Source organism: Miniopterus natalensis, chromosome 7 (assembly GCF_054644295.1).
Source record: "Miniopterus natalensis isolate mMinNat1 chromosome 7, mMinNat1.hap1, whole genome shotgun sequence".
Lineage (NCBI taxonomy): Eukaryota > Metazoa > Chordata > Mammalia > Chiroptera > Miniopteridae > Miniopterus > Miniopterus natalensis.
The window spans coordinates 49,523,350-49,536,393 of NC_142087.1; the positions used below are offsets into that span (position 1 = coordinate 49,523,350).

Below are 13,044 nucleotides of genomic sequence, written 5' to 3' on the forward strand. Positions count from 1 at the left end.
TATTTTCTTTTATACTAAAACAGCGTAATTTTCACCTTATATATATAAGGAAAGAAGAATACTACATGTTAAAGATGTTTACATTAAAAATAAGAAAACTTTAAAAGGAAAATTACCCTTTCAGCAGTCTAAAAATCTAGATTTCAGGAGCAAATAAGAAAACCCAAAGTGTAGCATCAAATAAAAAAGTTTAGAGCACATTTAGTTGAAGACCTTCTATCACAGGGCCCAGAGGGCTACACAGGAATAAAGCATTTCCCGTGAATGCCTTGTCTGTTCTGCACAACCAGTTCAGGCCCATCCTGTAGCTGCCTTCAGACTCATGATGCAGTCAGCGCTCTTCTCCTGGACTCCACACGCCAAATAAGGTGAGGCACAGAAAAAGGGTTAGTGATACTTCACCAAAATCCAATGGCAACTGCCACTGGCCTGAGAAAAGAAGGAAAAGGAAGGGCCTGGCCTAGGAAAAACCATGAGGCAAACATTGTTGCCTTTACTACCACTCACGGCCCCTTGTGGGCCTCTCGCCTCGCCCTTGAAGGCCTGGGTTTTCACAATGCTCTTTGACAGTCCCAATACCCACCTTGTAATTGTCCTCTCCCAAAGTTCCCAGTGTCCCCATATATACACACACACACATACATATATTTAGATCAAACTCTATTCCTATAGAACACTGCCACTTCACAGGCTAGCTCAACAAATTCTGCCCCCATGGTCAAATGAAGAATTTTGGGGGGTGGAGGGAAATAGGTCCCAATTCATAGCTGCAAAATTTTAAAGCTAATTTTAATGATCTGTCTTCCAAAATTTTCTTCAGTTAGTGATACCTAATACAGGAGTGAGGCAAAAGTAGATTTATCATTGTGAGTATGCGAAATGCACTTTATTCTTGTATTATTATTTATTAATTATTGTAGTACTTATCTGTAGCACAACTGTAAACCTACTTTTGCTCCTATACTTCTAGTTCAGTTTTTAAACTATCACTTGAAGTAAGTATACAACGTGATTAGATTTACCATAAATTTAGGTATTCATTATTTTAAGTTGGTAACATCATTGCCGTGAAGTATTCTGCAGGCCTGCCAGGGGCTCTATCATAAAAACAAATTTTGGAAGTGCTCAATGTAAGCAACATCTTAGAAGATATTAAATTGCACCTAGGGGTTGAGTTTCCCATATTCTTTTGATTATTCACAACATTTTGTAAAATCTACCTGCCATGATATATTCTGTTTGAAAATGGCAGTGAATTAAAATGCATGTTAATCCCTCATTGCTACTTATAACTATGGCAGGAGTCTGTTTTTTCAGATAATAAGGCATAACCATAATCCATTTAAGGATAACATATTCTAATTTGAAATGACGACTATTGAGAGGAAATAAGAGCCATATGTGCTAAAGTTGCAAATGAAAATATGAAAGTACAATACTTAAGAGAAGAAAGCAACTTTTTTCCAGCATAATTTTCATTACTGGCAAGTTTTCGATGGTAGTCCTAAATCTCAGGGGGAAAAAATGCTAGGAATTGGAATCAGCCATAGTGTTTGAAATAATCCTATCTCAATAAGATTTTTACTATTTTTCATTAAAATGCTGGCAATCACTCTTCTCTGTGTGGTAAATATAGATCTGTTTCTTGAGAATAGGAAATTTATATTCCTCATAATAATCCTTTATAAACCATAAAACACACTTTCAAAAGCATCAAAGTAACAATTTCTTGTCTTACACTTTTCTAGGGTAGTTTAAAGTTGTGGCTACGTACTTTTGAGACCTTCATTAGGGCAATCGAGTTGATAAGACTGCTCTTTATTATCCTGTTGCTAACCAGAGGAAAACAAAATTCTAGAAATCACAGGGGCTACTGACAAGGCACTAATGACTTTTTAGAGCTAAAAAACCACAACAAAATCAGCCATAGTATTTGAAATAATCCTATTCCATTTAAATCTAAATCTGGAACAGGAACAGAATTTCAGTCCAGATAGCTGTTGTGCTATATCCAGTCAAATACAGTGCAGCTATTGTTGGACTAATATTTACCCAACATACTTATTGGAAAAATATCTGTAAAGGAGAACAGATCCTTTATAGACTTTAATTCCAATATTACAGCATGAGATCTGCTAATTGTCTATTTACTCAGCTTTACAGAAGACAAAAATCTGTTTTAACATTTAAACTTGATTTAAAAAAAAAAAAAAAAGAGGTAAGCAATACATTGCTTGAAAAATATAAATTGGCAATTAGCATAATTCAAAATTTAGAAAAATTCATATATATTCACATGTATCTATTTAGAAACTGAAACTGAATTTTACAGCATTCCTTCCAGAAACCCCCAGAATGTCTGACAGGATAATGTCTAGTTGTAGCCCTGTAACATTTATCTCTTTGTGCATGTTTCTGCCAGTGCAGTAAATTTAGCTCCCAAATTATTTAAAAAGTCCAGACCCTCTTCTTCCTGTTTTTCACTGCAGCAACCTACAGAACCAACTGGAGACCCTCTTCCTTCGTAGTTGTATGTAAGCACATAATCTTGCGATGAGAGGTGGTCTTCATTCTGATTATATAGGTGCAATTTCTGTAAACCAAAAAAAAGGGACTGCATTATTGTTTTAAAGACACAAACATATAAACATAAAATTTATTTTTTTATTTACCTTTTATGTTTAATTTTTAACCAGTGTGTCCTCTAACGGAGTCCTACATACAAAAAATGCACATGATTGGTCTATATCACAACCATACCATAAAGTCAGCATATTTTACATTTCTAATAATCCATACAAACAAAAAATTATGTATATAAATGTTATATTTAAGTACATTCAAATTATCATTACATGCCCATCCCTAAATTTTATATCCAGAGGTCAGGCTAGTCCACACAGAATGGTGACAATATGCATAGTGGTTAGGAATTTGAACTTGAATGGTCAACCAGTCCTGATTTTGAGTCATAGCTCTGGCTTTACCAACTAGCTATATGACTGTGAGCAAGTTACTAAATATTTTTGTCTCCCTCTTCTCAAGTCTTAAGAAGGGGATATAGACAGTGACTATCTCACAGGATCAGTTTTAAATGATGAAATAGTAGTGCATGAAAATAGATACAGAGCAGGTCTAGCTCTGGTGGGGGGGGTGTTGGGAGGGGTGGAAGGATTGGGGGGGAAGAGAAAGAACTCATGAATACAGACAATGGTGTGGTGATTGCAGGGGGAAGAGGGGGAGGTGGAAGAGGGTATAGGGGGGATAAATAGTGATGGGGAAAAAATAAAGAAAAATATTCTTACTATGACCAGCACATAGTAAACAGATAATAGATGTTAACTAAAATTGCTACATATTATGTGCAGTAAGAAAGTAGGAAAGAATTGCCTCGTTGGCTTCAGAATCAAGTTTACAAGATAGCCAAAACATGACAAAATAGAGATGCATTAAAAATGTCACTAAAATTCAAAATAACATAACCGACATTGCAAAAACTTGGCCTTTGGAATGAAGGGGACAACCATTCAGCCACAACTACCCTGACCATCTGTCACTGGCCTCTCTGCTGACTTGTCACACTCCTGTGCCTGCTCCCTTCCTCACCTGTGTGCATTCCCTCTCTAACCTGAGCTCATTTCTTGTCTTGCATTGTCAAGGGTCATCCTTCATGACCATGTTAGCCTCGCATCCCATGACCTGATGTGCACAGCAAAGAAGACTCCTAAGAGTACTTCTTAAGCTTTGCTCCTTCCCAACATATTACATGAAACTGACTGTCTAGAAACAGGAAAAGAATAACTCTTGAATTTCATGAAAAAAAATATGCTATAGACATTTAAGCTATTTGCAGTCCATCAAAGGGTTAAGGGCTTCTGGTCCAGTGTTGGTGTTACCAAGGCACTGGTACCCTCCGATCAAAGAAGTGAAATCTTAGTACCAGAAAGAAATTTAATCCAGGGGTGCTCTACCTGGGTTGTACATTTGATCACCTGAGGAGCTATGAGGGGTAGGGGAGCCAAACCAATTAAATCTGAATCTTTCAAGGTGGAGAGCAGGTGTTAGTGCTGTTTTAAAAGCTCCCCAGGGGATTTTGATGTGCTATCAGGATTGAAAATCCCTTATTTAATCTCTCCTTTCTTTCACACCCTTGCTTTCCTCTGGATAAAACACATTATATTTGCATGGTGCTTTTTACATTAAAAATATTTCAGACAAATCATATTATTAAATGTTAATCCTATAATTGTGTACAGATGCTTTGTTTTCACAGAGAAATGGAAATTTGATTTTGGGAGTTTGTGATTGTGAGAAATGAGGTTTTTTTCATATTCCATAATAAAAGAGCTCATAAGGTAAACACACACCTAAAACTAAAATGAAACTTAAGTGAGGGATATTAAAAACCTGCAGTTTTCATGATATTTTAGAAATTAAGAGAATGTAACAGATGAAATAAAATCCCTTTTATATTAAATAATATAACACAATTAAAGAGCAGGGGGAAAAATAACCAGAGAGTGAGGAAGAAAGAGGGAGCCATGAAGCACAGGGAAAAGCAGTTTCTCAAAATATATGTTCATTTCAATTTCCTATTGTTCTGCACTTGGCCATTTAAATTGTAGAGTGGAATCACTTAGGGAAACTCACTTCACGAAGACGAGGCTGAGTGAAATTATGCCACTCTGAATGAGTGTATCTGGAGTTTTCCATGTCCACGTGTCCTCCCCTGCAAGAGTCCAGGGTGTGATGATGACCCCGGCATGACTCCAAGGTATGGTGCCCTCCTTTCACCATTTCAATGGTTTCCAGCCCTCCATTTTTGACTCCTGATCCCATAGTACCACAAAAGCCTTGGGTAGAGTTGTTGACTGTCTGGGTCATAAACCCATTGGCAGAACACTGAAATAATAAAATAAAATAAGACCATTCATATTACGAGAAGATGGATTCCAAGTAAAGTCACAGGCGGCAAGGGAGAAACAACATTTATTCAACCTTTTATTCCTTCCTTCCTTCATTTATTCATTCATTCAACAGACATTTACTTTCCAATCGTGTGCTCAGTCTAGGGATGCAAAGATGGACATGGTCATTCAGTGCCTCCAAGTTCATATTCCAATAAGTCAGAACGCAGATAATTACTTTAAGAATGTGATTATTCTGACATACAGGTGAACACAGAATGCTATAGGAGCACAGAAAAAGAACAGAGAGGTTCACTGGAGTAGACTTGGGAAACTGAGCTGAAGGACTCCTACTGAGAAGTGGGAGGAAGAATGCACTACCTGCAGGAGGGTCTAGGGCAAAGGATGCCTTAGGGTTTCTCGACTTCAGCCTGTTGAGAATGGCTACCACACAGAATGCAGAGAGAGAAAGGAAGCTGGAAAGGTTACAGAAGGCCAGAGGAGCCCAGCGGGTGTGGCTCAGTTGGTTGAGCACAGTCCCAGGCACCGGAAGGCCGCTGGCTCAATTCCTGGTCAGGGCACGTGCCAGGGGTTTCAGGCCCGATCCCCAGTAGGGAGTGTGCAGGAGGCAGGTGATCAATGGATCTCTCTCATCGATGTTTGTTTCTGTCTCTCTCTCCCTCTGACTATCCTGAGATTATGAGGACTCAAAAAATCGTTTTCATAACAGGGGAGAAACATATTTTTTAAATCATTCTAGGCAATAATGTGAAAGACAAATAAGAGATGTGTTCAGTGTCGTGGAGATCAGAAGGATCTGAATGATTCTAGGTGTAAATGGTAAGGGCCTAAGCCAAAGCAGAAGCAGTAATGATTGGAAGAAGTCCATGGAGAGCTTACTGGCGGTTAGACGGGTGAGGCAGCAAAGGGAAGGGTTGGAAATAATTCCTTTGTGTTCTGCGGTGCAACAAGATTGATGGTATGATTCACGCTGAAACAGGAGCATGCCTGTGGGTGAGACGGGCGTCAGCCGTCCAGTTTGGGACACTGTAAACTTGAGAAGCTTGCGGGATGTCAAGGCGGATACATGAATGTGGGGATCTGGAGCTCAGGCGTGAGATCAGAGCTGGAGGGAGAATTCGGGGAGTGTGGAATAAACGGCATCACCCAGATAAAACTGTAGACTAAGAGAAAAGAGGGCTAAGAATTAAAGCCATAAGCAACAGCCCATTTGAAGGAGTGGGCGAAGGAATTAGAGCTGTGACAATGGATCTGGAATTGCCAATAGAGGGAACCAAAGAGGCACGGCTCTGAAGCCATGCGAAGGGGTACGGTAAGGAGGTCAATGAGCAAAGTAGAAACAAACTAAGAAGGGTAAGAGCTGGTGCAAAGAAAGGTAGCACCCATTGAATTCAAGTAAAAAAGTGACCACTGGTGATTTTTGTCAGAAGAATTTCCAAGGAGTGCTGAGTGAACAGGAAGTAATACCATAAGGTGAATATAAATCTTTCTTTCCAAAAGTTCAGTTTCAAAGAAAAAGAGAGAGAGAGAGAACTAGAGAAGTTCAACATAAGTGAGAAGTTTAGTTATAGCAGTAACCTCAGTGTGTCAGTTCTAATGATAAACTGTTATGGTCATGACAACATCTCCATAATAATCAGGCTCTTTTTGTGCCATCTTCTCAGCAATTTATTTTTTTTTAATTTAATATGCAGAGTCTCTAAGTGATCTGGAAGATTTTCAAGTTGAGATGGTTTACTGAACCTGAACTACATCTATAAAAGTCATGCATGCTATCTCACTGCCTTAGGAAAAAATACTAGAAAAAGTGAACTGAAAAGTAGCCATTTGGTGGCACTGCTACCCTATATTTTTTGCTTAGGTTGGTGCTACAGTAAATTTCTATTACACACACACACACACAAAATTCTGATTTTCAAATCTCCTTGATAGTACAATTTTGTCATTATAAATACATGCTGAGATCATATTTTTAAGCTAATGAGAGAATTAAAAATAAACTAAAATGGGAGGCTGAGCCCACAGTGCTGTTCCACATTCTCTACTCTGCGTTCCTTTCACCCACCTCCAAGTGCATTCTCCAAAATTTATTCTCCCAGGATATCCATAACTCCTTTTCCATGTTAATGATTTCCAGATTTACTTTTCCAGCCCTCATTTTTCACCTAATTTCTAACCCCATCTCCCAATCTCCTCCCATACATACGCACACTCTTTGATATTTTCTTCATTTATCTTCATAGTTTTTAGCAAGTTATTTTTTTCTATTATAAACAGACAAAGAGAAAAATAATCTCTGGGAATACACATTGTAGGCAGCAGCCAAATAGATTGTTATTATAATAAATTTACAACCTCAAAGAACAAGTGTTAAATTATAGCACTAGAGAGTGGAAAAAAGATAACCAAAACAATGCATCTGGTTAAAAAGTTAAATAAATGCCATTACATAAATATTTGAATACTGACAGATAAAATACTTATGCCTACAAAATCTTACACAATTAAAACTATAAATAAACTTCTAAATTTCAAAATAACTTCATGAGGATGCGTTAAGAGATTATGGGAGGTACTCAGAGGTAAATATGCATCTAAGAAAATTACTTACCACCTTATCATCTCCAGGTGCTTCTGTGTTTGAGATAATTAAATTTTGCTGTGCCAAATCTTCAGGAAAACCTTTTTTTTTCCTGGCACCAACAGCTCCACATACTAAAGTTAGCAATACAGCTGAGTTTGGGGGGAAAAAAAGGGAACATATACAGGTTAACATACATGGAATAAAATACCCATCCTTTGTACCCTATCACCTAAGGTGCACAGGAGGCAAATAAAGCCACTAAGCATGATGTCCCATGAATTACCTTGACCTCCTTCCTAAATTAGCATGCCATGAGTTAGCTTAGATTTTAAAATTTGGCATGATTATACGTATATTTTGATGACAGTCCTCTTTAAGAGTCTGAATTCTACCCATCATACTAAAGTATTTAGAATTATGAGTTAAATAGTACATTTTTTAAGTCACTGACATTTGTTTAAGACAAAGACTTTAAAGAGAGTTACTGATTCCCAAAAGAATGGTTTGCCTACAGAAAAGCATGACAAAACATTTTTTCCCAAAATAGATTTATCTCCAAATATTTTAATTAAACCTATTTTGTATTTTGTCTATTCAGAATTTTCATTCTATGCAATAACTGTGGGAGGTTGAAATGTGTGATAATACAACTAATAGTAATAGCAATACTTTACAACGTTCTTCAAGCTGCTATACATCAGCTGCCAAACTACAGCCCAAATCCAGCCCACCACACGTCTCTGTATGGCCCATGAGTGTGGTTTTTGCATTGTTAAATAGTTGAAAAAAATCAAAAGAATAATAGTTTATTAGATGTAAAAATTATATAAAATTCAAATTTTAGTGCCCACAAATAAAGTTTACTGGAACACAGCATGCCCATCATTTAAATTTTTTCTATGGCTGCTTTCTTGCTACAAGGCCTGCAAAGTTTAAAATATATACTATCTAGCCCTAGAAAATGTGTACCAACCCTCGCCTACTCTTGTGGCCCCTTGTGATCTTTCCCCTTCCATTTCTTAGGCGTCTTCCCCGCATCCACTACTCTCTAGCTGCGCTGGTCTCACTGCCATTCCTTGATTTCCGCAGGCATACTCTCGCCTTAGCGCCTTGGAACTGACTTTCCCCTCTACCTGAAAGCTCTTTCCCCAGGTACTCCACTGGACTACCTTTTCCAAAAATCATCAACAATAACCTCAAGGTAGGCCTCACCTAGCCATTTACTGAAAATTGCAATCACCACCACCAATCTCTCCCACTCACCCCACACGCATTCTACAGCACTATCGATCCTAATTATTTTGCTCTATTTTTTTTCCCTCTACAGCATTTAATTTACTTATTAGTTAACCCTCTCAAGACAGACTATTTTTGTGTGTGTTTTGTGTTTTGTTCTTTGATGAATCCCATGCATCTAGACAGTTTTTGGCATATCATTGGTGTTCAATATACATTTATTTTGTTGAGTTAGTAAAAGATAATGAACACTTATTAGAAATATACCATGCACAGTTCTAAGCTCTTCACATGCATTAATTAATCCTCAGTGCTACCCCATAAAGTAGGCTACTATAATTATTTCCTTTTACAGGTGAGGAAACTGAAGCACAGTTAAGTAACTTGCCCCAGGTCACATGGCTTGCAAATGATAGAGCTGGGGTACAAACCCAGACAGTCTAATTCCAGTGTCTTGCTCTTAATCACCACTCCTATCACAGAACAAAGGAACAACAGCTAATCTCAGCTGGAGGACTGGGCGGATATAAAAAGAGAGAGAGAGATATGGTGTCAGAGGGAACTACACAACTGGAGAAGAAGTTGATAGAATTCAAAATTGGCAAAGTAACATGGAAGAAGAGACATTGCTGACCATCTCCCATAAATCTGTGGCTGAATGGTGAGAAGGCATGACATGAAAATGGCTTAGTGAACTTCCATATAGCATAAGTTTTAGATTGTATTATAGTACTAAAAGGGGTAGTACATGATCTCACTCATATGTGGAATCTAAAGAACAAAATAAACTGATTAACAAAATAGATCCAGTGACACACAAGCATGGAACAGACTGAGGAATCTCAGAGGGAAGGTGGGGGTCGGTGGGTGGGTGGGAAGAGATTAACCAAAGAATTTATGTGCATATATGCATAACTCATGGTCAGAGACAATAGTGTGGTAAAGGCCTGGGGAGGGGAATGGGGGTGGGGTAAAAGGAGTCACTAGGGGAAAAAAGGAACATCTAAATTTAAATATAAATTTTAAAAAAAAATAGGGGAGGAAAAAAAACTTTGATCACTATTTTTCTTAGTTTTAAGTCCCAGAAATTTCTATATCATTGTATTCACATATTTTTCTATCATTAAACATGAATTTAACATAAAAAATTAAAATAAAAGGCCCAGAAATAAAACTATACATTGACAGGCTTAACACAACGTTAGGCATTTTCAAGAATTCTGTCCAAAAATGAAATCTTTTATCTCAAAAATGATTTTGCTCCTCAAAGAAAACAGTCAATCAGAACTCAAATAACACAAACAGGAATTTGTAAAGGGAACTCACGCCTGATGAATGGCAGGGCAAGATTACTTTTTAAAGACTTTTTCTTGCATTTGGATATTTATTATATATTTTAATTTTAAGTAAGTAAAAGGACTTACAAGAAAGCAGTGCTATACCCAGTAGTATCGCCAGGATCGCCCATTTTCCGAGTGATGCTCCCACACTCCTTGAAGCCCCCAGACATTGACTTGGATGAGTACAATCACAGAGATTAACTCTCAAGGTTTTTGTTGCAGATTGACCTGCTCTATCTTTTACAGTAATAGGAATATTATATTCTTTAACTTCAGCATTTTTCCGATATGAAAGACGGGCAGCTGTATCTAAAATAAAAGAATTATAATTGAATGAACACTCATTCCTCCTTTCACCTTTGTTTCACCACTCTTGTTTGTAAATAACCACCTGCTACATTAAAATTAAAATAAATGGGTGACTATCTTCAACTTTTTCAAGCACTAACATTACTGCATATGTGTTGGTCATTGTAACTTTTCAGAGAGATGTTTGAAGAAAGAATTTGGCAGTGGAGTGACCCAGTAGCATTTCAACAATATTTGATATTTTCTTACTTATCCCCTTGTTTACAAACTAATAATGTTAGATTAGCTTTTAACATACACTTCAAGCATTTTTCCTTAGTAAGAGCTATGACACTCATAAAGAATCAACACACACAGTTACAAACAAAGGATGTTTTAAGTTCACATTCTCTTATCCACTTACCTCCATTATCCTACGGCTAAGGGCATTTTTCAAAACACAATAGACACTTTGTGATTAATGCCTTGCCTCTGGAAGTAATCTCAATGCCAGAAAGCTAATTAATGTCACTCAGGCTGGGTATAAGGCTTACACAAAAACAGCTATCACTATATCATAACAATACATATATATCAACTGTGATATTTCCCCCAACAGTCTTAATACTTATTTTAAAGACCTTATCACCAACTGACCAAAAGCTCTGCACAATGTCATCAGCAATTACAACCTTCTTAAGTTTTTGCAATGCACTAAATGAAATGACAAAGTAGCATAGTGCACATCTGGGAGTCATTTGTAATTTCTACGCTGTGCTTAAATGCACTGTAATAACTGTAAGAACTTCAACATTTTGGGTTTCAACATTTTAGAGTGCTTGTCCCATACACCCAGATTCCTCACTTCCAGAGTTTGCTCACAATCAAATTTAAGCCACCCATCTTCCATTCTCTCTTCGTCTCACTAGAGTTACTTGAAAAACAGCAAAAACAATTTAGTGATAAGCTGCCCAATATTTTTACAAAGCATTTTTGTCTTTGTTGTAAAATTAAATTTTGCCATCATAAAAATTATGGTTTCTTTCATTTTGTGTATAATAGATGACATAGGCCCCCAACGATATTTGTAAAAGTATTTTAGGCTTTTAAAATATGTTAATGATAAATCCACTTTTGGTTGTTTCAGAGCATATATATCATTGTTTTTGAATGAGTACCATTAACTTTGGAGAGGGTCCATATTCTGTTGACTTCTGCAGAAGGGTTTGCCAAGCTGAAATAAAATGGAGGGCCATGGATAGGTTCGTCAGGATCGAAAGCTGAAATGTCAGTATACCCCATCTTTGGTTTGCAAATTGTTACATAATCTTGAAGTATTTCTGGTGCATTATCATTCACATCTTCAATGTTAATGGCAAGTGTTCCAGTACACGATCTACCATCTAGGAAGAAAGATAAAAGGTTTAGTGAAATTTGTAAAGTCTTTTATAGTTTCTTCAGAAAAAATAAAATAGATTCTAAATAGGATATATATTTTTTTAATAAACTCATGGTTATTAGAAGAAATGTTAAATAAGAACATATGGAGAGAAACAAGCTGGCGGCGTAGGTAACAGCTGCACCCGCCGCCTCCCGCAACCACATCAAAATTACAACTAAAATACAGAACCACCATCACTCAGGGCCTCCTGAGATCTGGCTGCACAGAAGCCCCACAACCAGGGACCTGAAGAAGCACCGAGACCGATAGGAGGGGCGGAGACGCGGGGGGATCCGGCTGAATCGGAGACGCGGCCGCGGGCCCACACCCAGAGCCGCGGTTGAAACCCGGGAGGGAATCTCGGCGGTGGGGGTTTTCCGGAGGAGTGAGGGGTCCCAGCCCCACAGCAGGCCCCCAGCCCAGGGCTCCAGGGCCGGGAAGAGACGTCCCCACAACTTTGGGCTGTGAAACCAGCGGGGACTGTCCCTGAGGGTCGCGGAGGCTGCGGGAGCCCCAGCAGCTCCTCCTAAAGGGCCCGGCACGGACTCACTCGGACGCTCCCTCTGAGCCCAGCGCCGGGCAGCAGCCTGAAAGGACCCGGGACACTCGGGGAGGAACTAACCTGCCTGAGATCCGGGCGAGAGGTGGAGGGCGGCTTCCTCCCAGGCAGAAGGGCTGGCGGAGGCCACGGCTCCTTTGGCGAGTCCTCCCCGCACACAGCCGGCAGGCAGGCGCCATATTTGAATCCCAGCACCTGACTGCACCTTTGGCCCCGCCCCATGATTCCTGGAGGCCCCGCCCCTCCCCACCTGCAGCTCATCCAGGACATTTCTAGGGGCTTTTCTGTGCAAGTGGCCTCTGTAGCCTCATGCTTAGGACTTTCCTAAAATCTCTCAAACAAGCAGCAGCGGGCCCCATACGGCTTAATAAGTGGCCCCAGGCCTGGCACTAGCGGCAGCTGCACTGGCTCATAGCTTGGCCTCTCCTGGGCACCTCCAAGCCCAGCACAAGTAGCAGCCAACTATGGTTTGCTGTGCAGCTCATGCTGGGTGGCCCTGGGCAAGGGACTGGCACAGGCTGACTTTGCACCTCCCGGGAGGCCCCAGAGACAGTGCACCTGGTGGTCAGACTCGACCACACTGGATTACAACCCTACCACATCCACGAGTGACACACTCAAGGGGTGCACTTGGTGAACACCAAAGCTCCACTGAAGTAAATCCTGCT

The 13,044-nt window shown here is 39.2% G+C and overlaps 1 protein-coding gene across 2 annotated transcripts in view; it reads right to left on the reverse strand.

The window, feature by feature from the left end:
- Positions 1-1,544: 1,544 nt before the first annotated feature.
- DSC3 (desmocollin 3) overlaps positions 1,545-13,044 on the reverse strand; it is a 39,257-nt gene continuing 27,757 nt past the window's right edge. Inside the window, exons 12-17 of one of the 2 annotated variants that reach the window (XM_087819027.1) lie at positions 11,555-11,779; positions 10,173-10,397; positions 7,540-7,661; positions 4,651-4,902; positions 2,673-2,715; positions 2,507-2,593 (exon numbers count right to left, since the gene is read on the reverse strand). In XM_087819027.1, the coding sequence (XP_087675153.1) occupies positions 2,689-2,715; positions 4,651-4,902; positions 7,540-7,661; positions 10,173-10,397; positions 11,555-11,779 (851 nt within the window). In that variant the 3' untranslated portion in view covers positions 2,507-2,593; positions 2,673-2,688. Of the gene's footprint in view, positions 2,594-2,672; positions 2,716-4,650; positions 4,903-7,539; positions 7,662-10,172; positions 10,398-11,554; positions 11,780-13,044 lie in introns of both variants that reach the window. The other variant, XM_087819026.1, reaches the window with a different exon arrangement.